At 40.6% G+C, this 15,465-nt stretch overlaps 2 protein-coding genes across 7 annotated transcripts in view; one reads left to right on the top strand and one right to left on the bottom strand.

Moving 5' to 3' along the window:
* Positions 1 to 6,468, top strand: part of FAM227B (family with sequence similarity 227 member B) — a 210,149-nt gene extending 203,681 nt beyond the window's left edge. For both annotated transcript variants that reach the window (XM_078079389.1, XM_078079388.1), the window contains 2 exons: positions 3,217 to 3,286; positions 6,331 to 6,468. In XM_078079389.1, the coding sequence (XP_077935515.1) occupies positions 3,217 to 3,286; positions 6,331 to 6,447 (187 nt within the window). In that variant the 3' untranslated portion in view covers positions 6,448 to 6,468. The remainder of the gene's footprint in view (positions 1 to 3,216; positions 3,287 to 6,330) is intronic.
* The window catches only part of GALK2 (galactokinase 2), a 118,761-nt gene continuing 109,731 nt past the window's right edge, over positions 6,436 to 15,465 (bottom strand). For all 5 annotated transcript variants that reach the window (XM_036075981.2, XM_078079380.1, XM_078079381.1 and 2 more), the window contains one exon: positions 6,436 to 7,028. In XM_036075981.2, the coding sequence (XP_035931874.2) occupies positions 6,812 to 7,028 (217 nt within the window). In that variant the 3' untranslated portion in view covers positions 6,436 to 6,811. The remainder of the gene's footprint in view (positions 7,029 to 15,465) is intronic.

A 15,465-nucleotide genomic window follows, 5' to 3' on the forward strand; every position in this document is an offset into this window, starting at 1 on the left:
TGATTAAAAACATTTTAACTGAGGGGCGCCTGGGTGGCTCAGTCGGTTAAGCTTCCGACTCTTGGTTTTGGCTCAGGTCATGATCTCGCGGTCATGGGATCGAGCCCCATGTTGGGCTCTGAGCTCAGTGCAGAGTCTGCTTCAGATTATCTCTCCCTCTCCCTCCCACTCATTCGCTCATTGTCTCAAATAAATAAATTAAAAATCTAGGGGCACCCAGGTGGCGTAGTCGGTTAAGCAGCTGCCTTCAGCTCGGGTCATGATCTTGGGGTCCTGGGATGGAGTCCCACATTAGGCTCTGTGCTCAGTGGGGATCCTGCTTCTCCCTCTCCCGCTCCCCCTGCTGTGCTGTCAAATAAATAAATAAAATCTTTTAAAAAATAAAATAAATGAAAAATCTATTTAAAAAACCATAAAACATTTTAATTGAACAAATGTGTTACCTAAAACTACAATCAACAGTCCATCTGGAATAACATTTTGACCTTCTTTGTCCACAGAACCAACTACTCTGCTAATTTAATTAATTGCTAAACATCACCATCATCTCCTTTTACTCTTCAGCTTTAGGACTTAAGCTGAAGGCTTTTTAAAAAAATAAAAAACCCGTAACAATGCCCTGCCCTAGGGAAGACATAAACTAGAAAAACAACCTATTTAGCTGGTCTCCCTTGGGCTAGTTCTTTGTTCCCCTTCTGCCCCTACACACACAAACATTTTTTGGGCACATTTAATTTGTTTATTTTACAAATTAGAGTATAAAAAGGAAAACTATAAAGTATTGAGACTAACCTACTTCTAGCATACCCACATGCACAAGAATGTGTCAGATGAGCGCAGCCCTTCAGACGGGCGCCTTGCAAGACCACAGCTGTGTGCCATTCATCTTCTAATTACTATTTTGGAACTTAAAAAGCTAGTTTCCTATAGAGCTGTCAAATCACTATGTTGTACACCTGAATCTAATGTAACATTATACGGATGCTATACTTCAGTTTAAAAAAAAAAAAAAACTAGTTTCTGGGCTCCTGGCTGGCTCAGTCAGTGAAACATGCAACTTTTGATTTTGGGGTTGTGAGTTCGAGCCCCACATTGGGTGTAGAGATTACTTAAAAATAAAATTTTAAAAAATAAATAAAATAAAAATTAAAAAGTTAGTTTCCCATTACAGGAGAAAATCCACTCCATTACTTTAGAATATTCTCTCACTTTTTACCAAATATCACCCAAATTTCCCCTTCACAATACCTGCATTAGAAAATCTGATTGCAGGGGCGCCTGGATGGCTCTAGTCGGTTAAGTGTCCGACTCTTGGTTTCAGCTCAGCTCATGATCCTCAGGGTCTTGAGATCAAGCCCCACATCGGGCCCCATGCTGGACATGGAGCCTGCTTGGTCTCTCTCTCCTCCTCCTTCTGCCCCTCTCCATTTCCCCCACCCCCCACTCTCTCTCTCAAAAAAGAAAGGAAGGAAGGAAGGAAGAGAGAGAGAGAGAAAGAAAGAGAAAGAAAAAGAAAGAAAGAAAGAAAGAAGAAAGAAAAAGAAAAAGAAAGATAGATCTGGTTCCAGGTGACTTTTACAAGTTCCCCCAAATTAAATCTATATGGGACAGGATTTCTCATCACTGAGGATGTAACAGAAGAATGTAGGACAGTCAGAGCAATTTGCAAGAAGCACTCAAATATGTTTTATGCAATGGGACATTGTTAGAGAAAATAAAGGGAAAATATTCATATATATAAATCTCATATGCCTGTTAAATCTATAGGCACAGCATACACGTTTCTATCTGTAATCTTCAAAAAAGAGATACTCATGGAGAGGAAAGGAAAGATAAGCAGAGAGATGGGGGTTGGGTAGTGGTGGTGGTTACAGCCACTGAATTGTACACTTTAAAAGGGTGAATTTTATGGTATGAGACATATGTCAATAAAACTGTTATTTAAAAAAGACAAGAGGGGCACTGTATATTAAAAGGGTGAGTCAGAAGATGGCTTGATTTTAACAAAGTGAGATGAACCAGAGTTAATCTGAATATGACTCGCATCTCAAGGAGATTCTAAGAGGGTGTTACCGAGAAAGGGCATCAGGAATATTTTGGAGTGTGTTTAAATAGGACTATGAGAAAGAGACCCAGACTGGGAGAGCCAGATTTGAGAAAAGCGGGAGGAGAGACCCAGAGGGTAATCCTAAGTGAGGAGAAAAGCCGGTGGAGGAGATAAAATGGGCAGAGATAAAGCAGATGAGTGAGGGGCATTTGTGGGCGGCAGAGCACTAACGCAGGAGGCCCTTAAGAGCTAGGCCTACTGCGCCCCCAGGGGTGCCCGACACTAAATGCTAAAGAAACCGAGAGAGGCGGCCTTGCAGGGAGGCTAACCTAAACTTTATGCTTTAGCAACGTATATTTGGAATTTTCCGAAATGTTTACTTCCTACAAACCCCATGGAGGAAAAATAATTTTAAAATGTCTCACTTGAAAATTGCCAGTGAAATTAATAGCCAGCCATACGTCCTTTTTTCATTTTTGTTTCTCTTGCTAATGTTTCTCCTTCATCCCCAGTTCTTACCCATCCTAGCTTTTGCCTACCCCTGCCTCTCCCCTCATCCACAGATCTCTGGAAAGTTTTCTGCTGCCTCCTGAATTCAACTATCCAACTCCTTCCTAAATACTTCTTGAATGAGTACTCGGTGACAAAAATCAGGATAGATTCCTGGATTCCTGCGTCCACGAGCTTCCAGCCTTGTCCGTCCCTTTCCCCCCAGATCTTTCCCCTGCCAGCCCCGTGTACTCTTCTGTCCCCATGGACACTCCTTAAAGTCTGCGCCAGAGCCGGGCAAGCGAAATCAGTTCAGCAAATACTGTGCTCACTCTCTCCTCACTGAAGAGAATGCTTCACTCCGGTGGTTGAATTGAAGGCTCGAGTCACACTGCTTGGGTTCAAATCCTATATTACTTGCTAGCTGTATGACTGTGGGCAGGTTAATTAACCTACCTGAGCCTTTTTATATATAATATAAAAACTATATCCAGTATATAATACTGGATAATAGTACCAACTTGATAAGACTGTTGTAAGGACAATTGAATGAATATATGTAAACTGCTGGTAAATGCCCAGCATATTAAATTTTGTGTAAATGTTAGCTCTCAGATGGTGTCAGTATAAAAACAATTGGTTTGGCTACTGATTTTCTTTTTTTTTAATTTTTTGATTAGACTCCAGGCAAAGGCTACCAAAAAACCTTACGAAGTTAAGAGTGACTTTGAGAATTTCCTCCATAAACTGGTATGTTTCCCTTTTGAAGATAATTGAGAATTCTCTCTGTAGCTTCTCTTATATGGACTGGACAACATTTAATAAGCAATATATGGTTTCACATCCAAGTCACAGTGGCAAGGTAGAATACACTATTGTCATTTAATCATCCACGTGTACATTTAAGATAATCTGTTTTTCATAGTAGTGACAACCTCATGCCCACTTATCCTCATCCCTTGCTTCTGACCACGGGCAGTTTATGCAACTGAAAACCTCCAAATGTGGTCAAAATTTCAAACTAATAGAAAATTATCAGTGTGTGAAGTCATATTTTATTTTCTGTTAATAATTCAGTAAAAAATATATTGGATTCTAATGACCGTGTTAGATGAGTGGTCCCTGCAGAAATTAGAAGGTTCTAAACAGGACTCAAATGAGAGAGAGGAAGAGAAGAAAGGAGACTGCTCCGTCTGTCCAGTTTTCTCTGTCCCCTCCTCATGCTCCTCCTTAACTTCTGGGCAGTTCTGTTAAATCTGAAGGTTCTTCTTCCCTTCCAGCAGGCAAAAACATGTAGAGAAAAAGGTGCAATAAATGTGGGGGTTGGGAAATCTGAGGTCAGAAACAGGAGAGAGCTTTTTATTTTTAGCATGTCTCTAGAACGATCCTCATTGTCTACTGCTGTGATGTCAAAAACAGAGGTCAAATAATCTAATCAAATTCCCGTCTGAGCCAAAAGGTGAGAGAAGGGAGTAAAACACCTGGGTATTTAATATTAAACAAATAGGACTATTCTTTACTTCTACACAAAAAAATTCTTTCTCCCATTCTTCTTGGTCTCCCTTCACTACTACTACAGACATGGGTACAGTTACTTCTGAGATATAAGAAAACCACTGTGCCAGTGTGCTGGTGGAAGGCAAGTGACCTCAGCGGGTACGTGGTACATGGCCTGAGTATCGGGGAAAGTACAGGTTATGGAAACTGTAGCACACCGGAGGGCCCACGCCTCATCCAAACAAAGCAATACCGCAGCTCTAGTTCACACACACACACACACACACCCCGCCCCCCGCCAGGAGTGGAGGCCAGCGGAGAAGCAGATCTTCCACCATCAGGAATCCAGATTCTTCTGTAGAATTCCTGATTAGAACCCCACATTTGTCAATACTCTGGGGGCCAAACTAAATGTATCTGCAGACCAGATGTGGTCCGTGGGCTGCTGGGTTTGTAACCCCTCCTCTAAATGCTGGACTTGGAGCTCTTCAAAAGCTACCTCCAGCCAGTATAACCTATCTTCTCCACTGTATCCCAGGGCAAACTCCTCACCCCCACTGAACCTTCTGAATACCCTATGTTTGCTCATACTCATATACTTACCTATCTGCAGTGCCTACTCCCCAGCTTTCAAATTCTACTCATCCTTTAGGGCCCGCTCAAATTCCACCTTCTTCATGAAGCTTTTTTCCAGTTGTCCTAGCCCCAACCTTCCCAGAAAAGTTTGAGATCTCTCATAATTTCTAGAATAACAGTGATGATTTAATTGAAAAACAGTTCTTTTCTTCAAGCCAGACATTGAGACAAATAGAGAGTAGACCCCTGGCTCAGAACAACTGCGTCCTCCAAAGCAGAGGGCACGATGGAAATTTTTACTCATCTGTTGCAAGAAGGAATCTCATGGTGAAAAATTTAAATAGAATAGCAAAGCAACGGAAAGTACCACATTTTTTGTTTTTTGGGTTTGGGGTTTTTTTTACAGTAATCCAGGTATCTTTAAATAATTATGTACCAACCACAGATCTTCTGTGGAAAATGGAAAGGTATTTAAAAACAAAGAAATACAATCTGGGGTGCCTGGGTGGCTCAGTCTGTTAAGAGTCAGCCTTTGACTCAGGTCATGATCCTGGGATCCCAGAATTCCTCACTTCTCCCTCTCCTTCTTCCTGTCCTCACCCCCACCCCAGCTTGTGCTCGCTGTCTCTCTTGCTCTCTCTCACTCTCTCTCAAACAAATAAATTTTAAAATTTTAAAAAACAAAAACAAAGAATTATTTAAAATCAATTCAGATTTTGGATTATTGGGTGTTATAAAACTCAAAATTCTTCAACAAATTTGACTTAAGCTTTCTCAATCTCAAGTGTTTACCTTTCTTTAAAGAATGAAAATGCACCAGGAGTTTGTTTTAGAAGAATGGGTTTCCTAGTACTTTATATGACTGCTGTCCTTTGAGAAATACTAGAACCAGCTTTGCCTTAGCCTCTCTGAAACTGAGATTCAAAATGATGATGTCCAGTCTTTAAGCTGTACATTAATGAGCAAAACAATCATAGAATAATACAAAATTGTGGTAATTTTCTGGATAATTCATACCATAAGACTGCTGCTGCCTCAATTATATGATAATATCAGCAAAATGTTTTTTGGTCTAAATCTTCCTATAATTCAGGAAGGCCCTCTTGCGAGAAAGCCATTCACTTACCATCACCACATTACACATCACCACAAACACTTCCGGCCACTTTTTTTTTTTGACCACTTTTGATAAATATATACAGGACTCACCAACACCCCTACCCAATCCCAGAACCTACTCTTACCCACAGGCCTGCACACCCATCCTCCACTGGTCAACATATACACACGAGAGCAGCTAGTCACACAACAGACCGTTGTAGGGCCTGGGTGCGGTTTCCCAGACCAGTAAACATGCCTTTTGGATCAGAGTGGCATTTGAGAAAAGTTAGCATAGAGTGGGAAGAAAGTAAATTCAATGAACAAATTGAATTATCTGAATTATCATCCAAATAATTCTCTATTTCAATGTGAACAGAGATAGAGATGGAAAGCGTCTTTTATCTAAGTTTCTCTATTAAGTGATAGAGAAAGCTCAGGGCCAAAAGAATTGAAAGTGATTATTTATGTGATAGCACATAGTTTTTAAAAGTAAATGAGCCTAAATCCATCTTTGCTTTAAAAAAAAAAAAGTGATTCTTCTCATCTTGATAATTGGTGTAACTTCACATTCAAGTATCCAGGAAAATTTATGAATCTTTAATAACGTATTATTCTAATAGCGTTCTGAAGCTCGAACCAAGAAAGAGTTTCTGGCATCACTCTCATCATCATCATCAACAGAAGACTACAACTATGAAGAAGAAAGTCAAGAGAAACCAGAAATGAACTGTGTTTAAGAATATGGCGTACAATACAATTGTATCCTTTTAATTGTAGCAGTATGTTTAATTCAACGCCAATCCATGGGGTCAGTATCGAATGTCTTTTATCATTCATCTTAAAAAATCCTGAAATCAATAAATCTCAGTAAATCATCCTTAAGAGATCTGTCCAAGCATAATTTTGGCTCTTATTGGTAGAAACATATTTTAAAATGGAAAAATCATTATGAAGCATAGAGAGCTTTCAACCATTTCTTTGGAAATACATCTTGATAATAGCAACCGTTCATCATAATACAAAACAGAAAGAGGATTAATTCACTGTGGCATAAGAAGTTCTGCCAGTCCTAAATGCCCTAAATAGTTTCTCTGAGATTTTTTACATTATTTGGGCCTCAAGGAAAACCAAAGCCCCGCCTCCAGGTTTGGTAGCAAACAAACTCTGCTTCTCAAATGTGACGTTTCGGTCGCTCCTCTGGTAATAAGCCTCGTGCACGTTTGCTAGGAAGCTGGTCAGCTTGTCAGCAGGTACTAGCGATACCGTGCAGCCTCCCCATCCTGCTCCGGTGAGTCGGGACCCTTGAGCCCCAAACTTCCTAAAACAGTGAGAAAAAAAACACACATTAGAACCTGTAAATGAAAATGAGAGTGGTTTGCCTGGTGCGTAGAGAGAACACACAGCCTACTCAAGTTCTAAGAAGAGAATATGTGTGGGTTTCTTTGTGGGGGAGGGGGAGGGTAGTTCAGTGTGGCCAAACACTAGGACATGAAGAAATTTATAGTGTTTCAGAAGGTGATTGGAAATTTAATTGTATCTAAAACTAGGCCATGATTCTGGCTCTAAGCAGTAAAAGTTAGCAGTACTATTTGGTGAGAGCTGACAATAACCCACTATATAGTCTTGATCCCATAAAGTCACCAATTAAGCAGTTGTATACGGCAAGCTTACAGGTGATCAAGAAGAGGCAACAGGCATGATCAACATTATGAATCAGAAGGTGGCTCCAAATGAGGTCAAATCCAAATTTAAAGTGCAAGTCTTATACAAGTGAGGACTTCCTCCAGTGGCTGTTTAAGGTGTGTTCTTAAGGCTTGGCTATTCCACATAAAAGAATCCGTCCCCTAGAACAGATAGCCTAGATTTGTGCTGAATAAATTTATCCACAAAGAACATATTATTAAACTCTACATCAGTTTGTCTGTTTAATCTCTAATGGGAAGTTATGCAGACCTTTCCACAAAAAGGACAGTGGCCTCTACAGGTCCATATGCATCTTCCCTGCACCTTTGGGAGCTGGTCTAACCACTGGACTCAGAATTTACCATTAGCCAAACTCTGTGATCGGGATGGAAACCCCTGTTTAAACCACCACACAAAAAGAGGTCATTTTAGTCACCATCAACCAGGCACAGTTTCAAACCTGAGATCTGTACCAAAGTGAGAGGCCCTACGCAAAGCACAAGGGTCCCTCATCTTTAAAAGATGTAATTTATCCTGATAATAAAAGTTAACATGTACTTCCAATTCTTCCTAATAAAATTTACTCCAAATTCATAGCAGATTAAAAACTCCATAATTAGTTTAGCACAATTTTGTCCCCTTTTTTCCATCTAAATGAGCTACTTTACTTCCTGGAAAATATCAATAGAATATTAACCCTCCTCTAGGACATCAGATTTATGGCACACCAGTAATTCATTTTCCCCTCAATGATTTTTTCAGTTGATTCATCATCTGTTTTATTCATTAAAGTTTATTTTTCAAATGAAAATAGATGTTTAAGGGAGAAAACAAGATGCTTTCAAATAATAAAGATTACTCATCTCCTGCTGTCCCTCAGACATTCAGCTTATAGCCCAGTAGCTGACTGAGCCTGGACTCCTATCATCCAGGCTGAAAAGTTTCTCTGACTGTGGGATTCTAGGAGATTCTAGGATAATTCTGAGTTCCCAGGCTGGCAAAGGGTCATTCTGCAACTTAGTGATTTGAAAGACAAAACAAAAAAAATAAGTTGTGATATGGAGTCACATCAGACTATCTTTCCCGTGGAAGATGCTGAAATAAAAAAGGAGGTGTCGCTGAGGCATCTCTGGAAGACCCTAACATCAGGGCATCAAAGCCATCCGGGGCATGGTCTAGAGAACAAAAGGGTGCCCTCCTACGTGATTCTCTAAGATCCAAGCTCTGCCATCGTGCTGGACTCAAACCAACCAGGTCCTTTATGGTCTTCAATGGACTTCCAGGCGTATTTTTTTACACTTTCTCATTTGAACAGTTTCTGAAAGCTGTGGTTTCAAAACTGAACCTGAAGCAAACTGAGTGTTGTTTCTAACTGGCTGCAAAACCCATAGGAATTGTGCCAAAGGGCTTATTTTCCTCAGTATCCTGCCAGTCTCCAGAAAGCAGAAGCTAGAAGTCTTTCTGGGTAAATATATTCACTTCTGAGTCTCCAGAGGTGCTCTGTCGCCACCCTGCCTGCTGCAGACAGAAATGGACTAGGCTGCATCAGCCACAGGATCTGAAATCATCAGGGCTCCAGTTTCCCCAACAGAGAATGATAAATGCTATTATAAATAGCCTTCTGCCCCTGAGTCAATGGCACTTGTGGTCACAAATCAGGGGGCTGCCCCACTAGCTGGTCAGCAGCCTGCCCAGCTATATACACTGACAAAGGGCAGAAAGGTCCTGTCTGGGGCGCCTGGGTGGCTCAGTTGGTTAAGCGACTGCCTTCAGCTCAGGTCATGATCCTGGAGTCCCGGGATCGAGTCCCACATCGGGCTCCCTGCTCAGCGGGGGGTCTGCTTCTCCCTCTGACCCTCTTCCCGCTCGTGCTCTCTCTCATTCTCTCTCTCTCAAATAAATAAAATCTTAAAAAAAAAAAAAAAAAAAAAAAGAAAGGTCCTGTCTGCAGTGTTCCAAACTGGTCCTTAATATGTATGCCCTTTCGGGCGCCTGGGTGGCTCAGTTGGTTAAGCGACTGCCTTCGGCTCAGGTCATGATCCTGGAGTCCCGGGATCGAGTCCCGCATCGGGCTCCCTGCTCGGCAGGGAGTCTGCTTCGTCCTCTGACCCTAACCCCTCTCATGTGTTCTCTCTCTCTCAAATAAATAAATAAAATCTTTAAAAAAAAAAAAAAAAAATATGTACGCCCTTTGGCATATGCCATAGAAATTCAGGGAGAGGGGCACCTGGGTGGCTCAGTCATTAAGCGTCCTTTGGCTCAGGTCATGATCTCAGGGTCCTGGGGTCGAGTCCCGCATCGGGCTCCCTGCTCGGTGGAAGGCCTGCTTCTCCCTCTCCCACTCCCCCTGCTTGTGTTCCCTCTCTCGCTGTGCCTCTCTCTGTCAAATAAATAAATAAAATCTTTAAAAAAAAAAAAGAAAGAAATTCAGGGAGAAATCCAGAAGTTAGGAGACCAGTATAAGCTTCATATTAAGAAAGAAGAGTGGGTGAGCCGTATTTTTCCTGTGAGAACAGTTAAGACATTAAAAATACAGATCCTTGAGGTCTTGCACATCAGAGAAGCAAAATACAAGACTTATGAAAACCAAAGCCCTAGAATCCCCCAAAAACCACTTTTTTGTGGTGACCAGATGGGAAATAATGTGGAAGGGTTAGTCAAAACAACAAAAGCAGCCTCTGCCTTATCATAAGTGTGATCTATGAAACAAAACAACGGCTAGGGCAGATGAGAGATGAGATTATAAAGAATGTTCCCTTTGATCCTTTTATCACTGAAAAGTACATCCATATAACTAATTTTCCAGGCACCTAATATAGCCTGACGAAAATGTCCTACTCTAAACGAACTGTTTGGACCATAAAGCACTTACTAAGATACAAGGTACAGAAAAAGGTATGGGGGTGGAGGGAGATCCAGTAAGACCCAACTCTGCTATAAAATACAAAGGAAAGAAGCAAGGAATTGTATTATATTTCAATTCAATTTTATTTATTTCAAAATATTTATATATATAATTATTTCCAAATATTTTGAATTTAGAGACAGGTTATATCTCTCTAACCCCAGCCCAGCACAATTCCAAACATTTGGTAGCTTCTAATAAATCCTTGTTGGATTATTATTATATTTGTTCTAAAATATCAAAATATAAATTCAGGCTGTTTATTTTGTTATTTAATTAAGGTTAGAAAACTTCAATTATGTGAAACAAAGTATAATAATAAAGAGACCATGTCCAAACAATTATAAAATATCTCTTTTGAATGAACAAAATATATATATTTTTAAAGATTTTATTTATTTTTGCAAGAGAGAGAAGAGAGAACACAAGCAGGGGGGAGTGGCAGGCAGAGGGAAAGGGAGAAGCAGGCTCCCCACTGAGCAGGGAGCCTGATGTGGGACTCGATCCCAGGACTCTGGGATCATGACCCAAGCCAAAGGCAGATGCTTAACCAACTGAGCCACCCAGGCGCCCCTGAACAAAATATATTTTTAAAGAAATAGCTAAATTTTAAAATAGAATTTTCTGAGGCACAGAAAACAATTTTAAGTTACATGTGAGGCAGCTCACATATGTATATTATATATAAATATAAGCTGTTAGTAATGTATTCTATATGTGGAAAGACTTCTAGCTCCTGCTTTAAAGCCTAGAATCTTCTGGCTACAATCTCAGGGAAACAGACCTTCCAGAACAATTTCTATGATTTTTGCAGCCATGTTGGAAACACTTTCAGATTGTTTTAGATTCAAGAGACCACAAACTTCAAATACTGTTCAAATGAGAAAGTACAAGAAAACATAACTCTGTAAGTCTATCTGAGCAATGTAAGCCACTAAAGGCAATGGAAGACCCATTGAGTTGGTTCCTACAAATGGCATGTATATAATACGGGTGGGGGTGGGTGATGGAGAGGACAGTAAGTAGAAGACAGGCCCAAAGAGAAGTGAGCCCCTAAGTGCAGCTGAAATGGGGCTCTCCCTTTATATGTAAGAGTGTGAAGATTAACCTCAAGATCATGAGAAAGGGAACATACAAATATGAGTTTACACTGCATTCTTCCCTGACATGGTCAGGAGAATGGGTGCAAGAGGCTGAGCAGCAGAGCTGTGGAATAAAGTTTGAAAAGACTTCTGAGGAAGACAGCAAATTAACTTTTGGATTCTTTGTTAGTCTATTAACATTTGTCATTCATCTTCCTTAATAGCTTGGACAATGATGCAGCAATGAGGTCTCTAATTTCACCAAGTGTCAAAACAGAAATAAAAGGCATTAGCTATTTTTTTCTTAAGTATAACCAAGAAAACTGATAACGAATGATATAACTGACTTGGTTTCAGAACTGTTCTGTGTTTCTCAATGAATCCTACTTCACAATTTAGCTGTGTCTTAAAATTTACATTTTGTTCATTTAATAGAGTTATTTTATAATTGGACAAGCTTCATCTTTTCCTTTCATCATTATACTTTCACATAATTGAGGTCTTCTAACATTAATTTAATAAAAATAGTAAACAGTCTAACTGCATAAATGTAGTTTCCTTTCTTTGAATGCTAAACTGATTTTCTCTTAAAGAACAGTAAAAGCCTCAACTGAAAAAAAATATCCTTTCTTTTTCCCCCTCTTCTCTCCACTTGGGTCACATAGTAGCTTCTTACACAGTATCCTTATAGGCTAGCTACCTAGAGATGCCTTTTGAATGTAGTCTAGCTCAGATCACATTAAGATTTCAGCTTGTATGACAGGTGTTGGTGAGGATGTGGAGAAAGCGGAACCCTCTTGCACTGTTGGTAGGAATGCAAACTGGTGCAGCCACTGCGGAAAACAGTATGGAGGGTCCTCAAAAGGTTAAAAATAGAACTACAATCCAGCAATCCACACTACTAGGTATTCACCCACAGGATACAAAAACACTAATTCAAAGGGATGCATGCACCCCAATATTTATAGCAGTTATTTTTTTTATTGTTTACAATAGTTATTATTTACAATAGCCAAGTTATGGAAATAGCCCATGTGTCCATCGATTGATGAATGGATAAAGAAGATGTAGTATGTATGTGTATACACACACACACACACACACACACACACACACAGAATGGACTATTACTCAGCCATAAAAAAGAATGAAATCCTGCCATTTGCAACGGGACATGGATGGAGCTAGAGTGTATAATGCTAAGTGAAATAAGTCAGTCAGAGAAAGACAAATACCATGTGATTTCACTCCTATGTGGAATTTAAGGAACAAAACAAATGAGCAAAGGGAAAAAACGTGAGAGAGAGAGAGAGAGAGGCAAACCAAGAAACAGACTCTTACTATAGAGAACAAACTGATGGTTACCAGAGGGGAGGGCGGCAAGGGAGGTGGGTTAAACAGTTGATGAGGATGAAGGAGGGCACTTGCTGTGATGAGCACAGGGTGATGTATTCGAGTGTTGAATCACTATATTGCACATCTGAAACTAATATTACACTGTATGTTCAATAGTTGGAATTTAATATAAACTTTTTAAAAATTAAACTTAAAAAAAGATTTTAGCTTGTATGTAGTGCCCTAGGTATCTACGCATTGAAATCCTTCATTAGCTCAATCAGTTAGTTGTCTTTTCATGCACATAGTTTCCAAGCAGGCCTTCAGGAAAAATAAAGGAATTCTAAAGTGGATCAGGAAGTAAAGATTATCTCTGGCCTTGCTCCTCCTTGTACCCATTTCAGCTTTCCTCTGTCCTCTTCTGTCTCCCAAAAGGCAACCAACCTTCTCAGGCTGCCCAGTCTTAGTCACACCTTCCCCATTGGTGTTAACATTTTTATTTTATTTTATTTTATTTTATTTATCATTATTATTTTTATTATTATTTTGGTTGTTAACATTTTTAAAGGGACAGGGAATTGTGGAGATGATCATGATTCTTAAACAAAATACTAACCTCCCAGAAGTTGGGTTTATGTACCGGCACCCCAGGCCTTGTCAGGGCCCTTCCCAGCACAACCCACACCTCAGCTCCCCGGCCCAGTGAACAGTCATGAAGCTTCAGGAGCAACCAGAGCTTAAGAATGTCTCATTTTTCATTGAACCTTTCCACACTTTTACCATCTACTACTCTCTATTACACATCTTCTCTCCCAGTTTTAGCCACCCCATATCACCACTATCTTTTTCATTCTTCTGCATTCCTCCCTCTTCCTCCTTATGTCCACAGACAAAAAAGTGTGTGTCAGAGCTCTTGAAAGTGGGGTTTAGACTTCGGTGTCACATAGGACACAAATACCCAATTGAAAAGCTTTTGCTTGCTCAAGGGAAGAATGGCATCAGTGAGAGTTCCTGGGGGGCTGTCCTCTGAGGTTCGTTGCCACTTAGGACCTTTTAGTAACTGGCAACCAACAGGAACATTTGAAGAATATCTTCTGGTCACAGTGACAGCAAAGAAAAAAATAATTATATAAGAAGTTTAAGGACCTGACAACTATTCTGGCCAATATTTACAACATGCCCAAAGGTAACCTTTCAATATGGGAAACCTGGTCCCTATATGGTTATGGAATAGGTAGAAACTAATTTTGATGCTTAGCAATTGACTTCCCAAACAAAAACAACCATAAAAAGGGGAGGGCGCTCCTTATACTAGACACAACTGAATTTTCCTCAGAAAATATAGCAGATGAAAATGGGCTAGACAGAAATATTTTAAGAAATAAAGTATTTAAGTGTTAAATTCAAGTATTAAGCTATTAAGAAAGGAGCTTCCAAAAACAAATAAGTGAAATAATAAATAAAAGGTGCACTTCTAAACCCTTTTAAGACATAGCCACTAAATCTTTCACTGGAACCACATTTTTAAAAATATATAGACCTGGAGTGCCTGGGTGGCTCAGTCGTTAAGTGTCTGCCTTCGGCTCAGGTCATGATCCCAGGGTCCTGGGATCGAGTCCCGCATCGGGCTCCTTTCTCTTTCTCTCTCTCTCTCTTCTCTCTCTCAAATAAATAAAATCTTTAAAATATATACACATACACACCCCTATGGACTGCTAGAACAGAAAAAGACACAGGGCTCAAAAGGAAAAGTGGCAGAGCTAGGACTCAACCTTCCTCACTTAAACGCAGTTGGCCTCCTACCATACACACTGCCTCCCCCGCTCAGCATGGTTTTGTTCAATGTTCAAACACCGCACCCTATAACAACCAAAGTTTCCATTATTAAAGCTTTAAAGCCAGGAGAGGAAAATAGGTTAAAAAAAAAAAAAATGACCCACATTCCATATCTTGGTAAACCCAAGGGAAGAGAAAGAGGTGTGGCAAAAACACTGGGTCGGGAGCTCGGCTTCACACTGACTCATGATATGGTTGAAATCACTTCACCTCTCAGTGCCTTCTCGGATCTCACAGGCTCCTTCCTACTCCCCTACCTTACGGTACTACGAGATAATCCCGAACCCAAACTGTGAAATCGGGCTTCTCAAAATGAGGCTTTTAGAGGAACGAGGAAAATTTCTCAGGCAAAAAGCCCAGCAGTCCTCTCGATTCCTGTCTTTCACCAGGGTGATGTTTTGCATCTTCCTTCGAGGCACATCTGGCACCAGATCCTGCAGCGCTTCCACTACCACCTTTTTCCACCCAAAGCCAGAGTCCTTGCGATGGCCCATGAGGCCCACGTTGTATGCCTCCCCCACAACCTCTCTTCCTTCATCACCTGCCACTCTCTCGCTCTTGACTGCCCTCCAACCTGACTGCTTTGCTAGCTGTTCCTCACACGTGGCAGCCACGTCCCCACCTCAGGGCCTATGCACTTGCCGTTCTCCTTTCTTCACTTCCTTCAGGTCTCTGCTCAAACATCATCTCCTCAGGGAAGCCTTCTTCAGCCAATTCCTAGAAAGATTATCCACCCAACCTTGGTGCCTTCTATCCCTTCTCTGCTTTTTTTCCATAGCACTTATTACTACCACTCGATTTATTTTTAATTGTCCCCTCCCTCTTTCCCCATGAGAATGTAGACTCCAAAAGAGCAAGAGCTGATTGGCCATCCCAGGAAGAGAAAGTTCTTTAGCGAAGTCCAGGAGGCTGGC

Source organism: Halichoerus grypus, chromosome 8, assembly GCF_964656455.1.
Source record: "Halichoerus grypus chromosome 8, mHalGry1.hap1.1, whole genome shotgun sequence".
NCBI classification, from domain to species: domain Eukaryota; kingdom Metazoa; phylum Chordata; class Mammalia; order Carnivora; family Phocidae; genus Halichoerus; species Halichoerus grypus.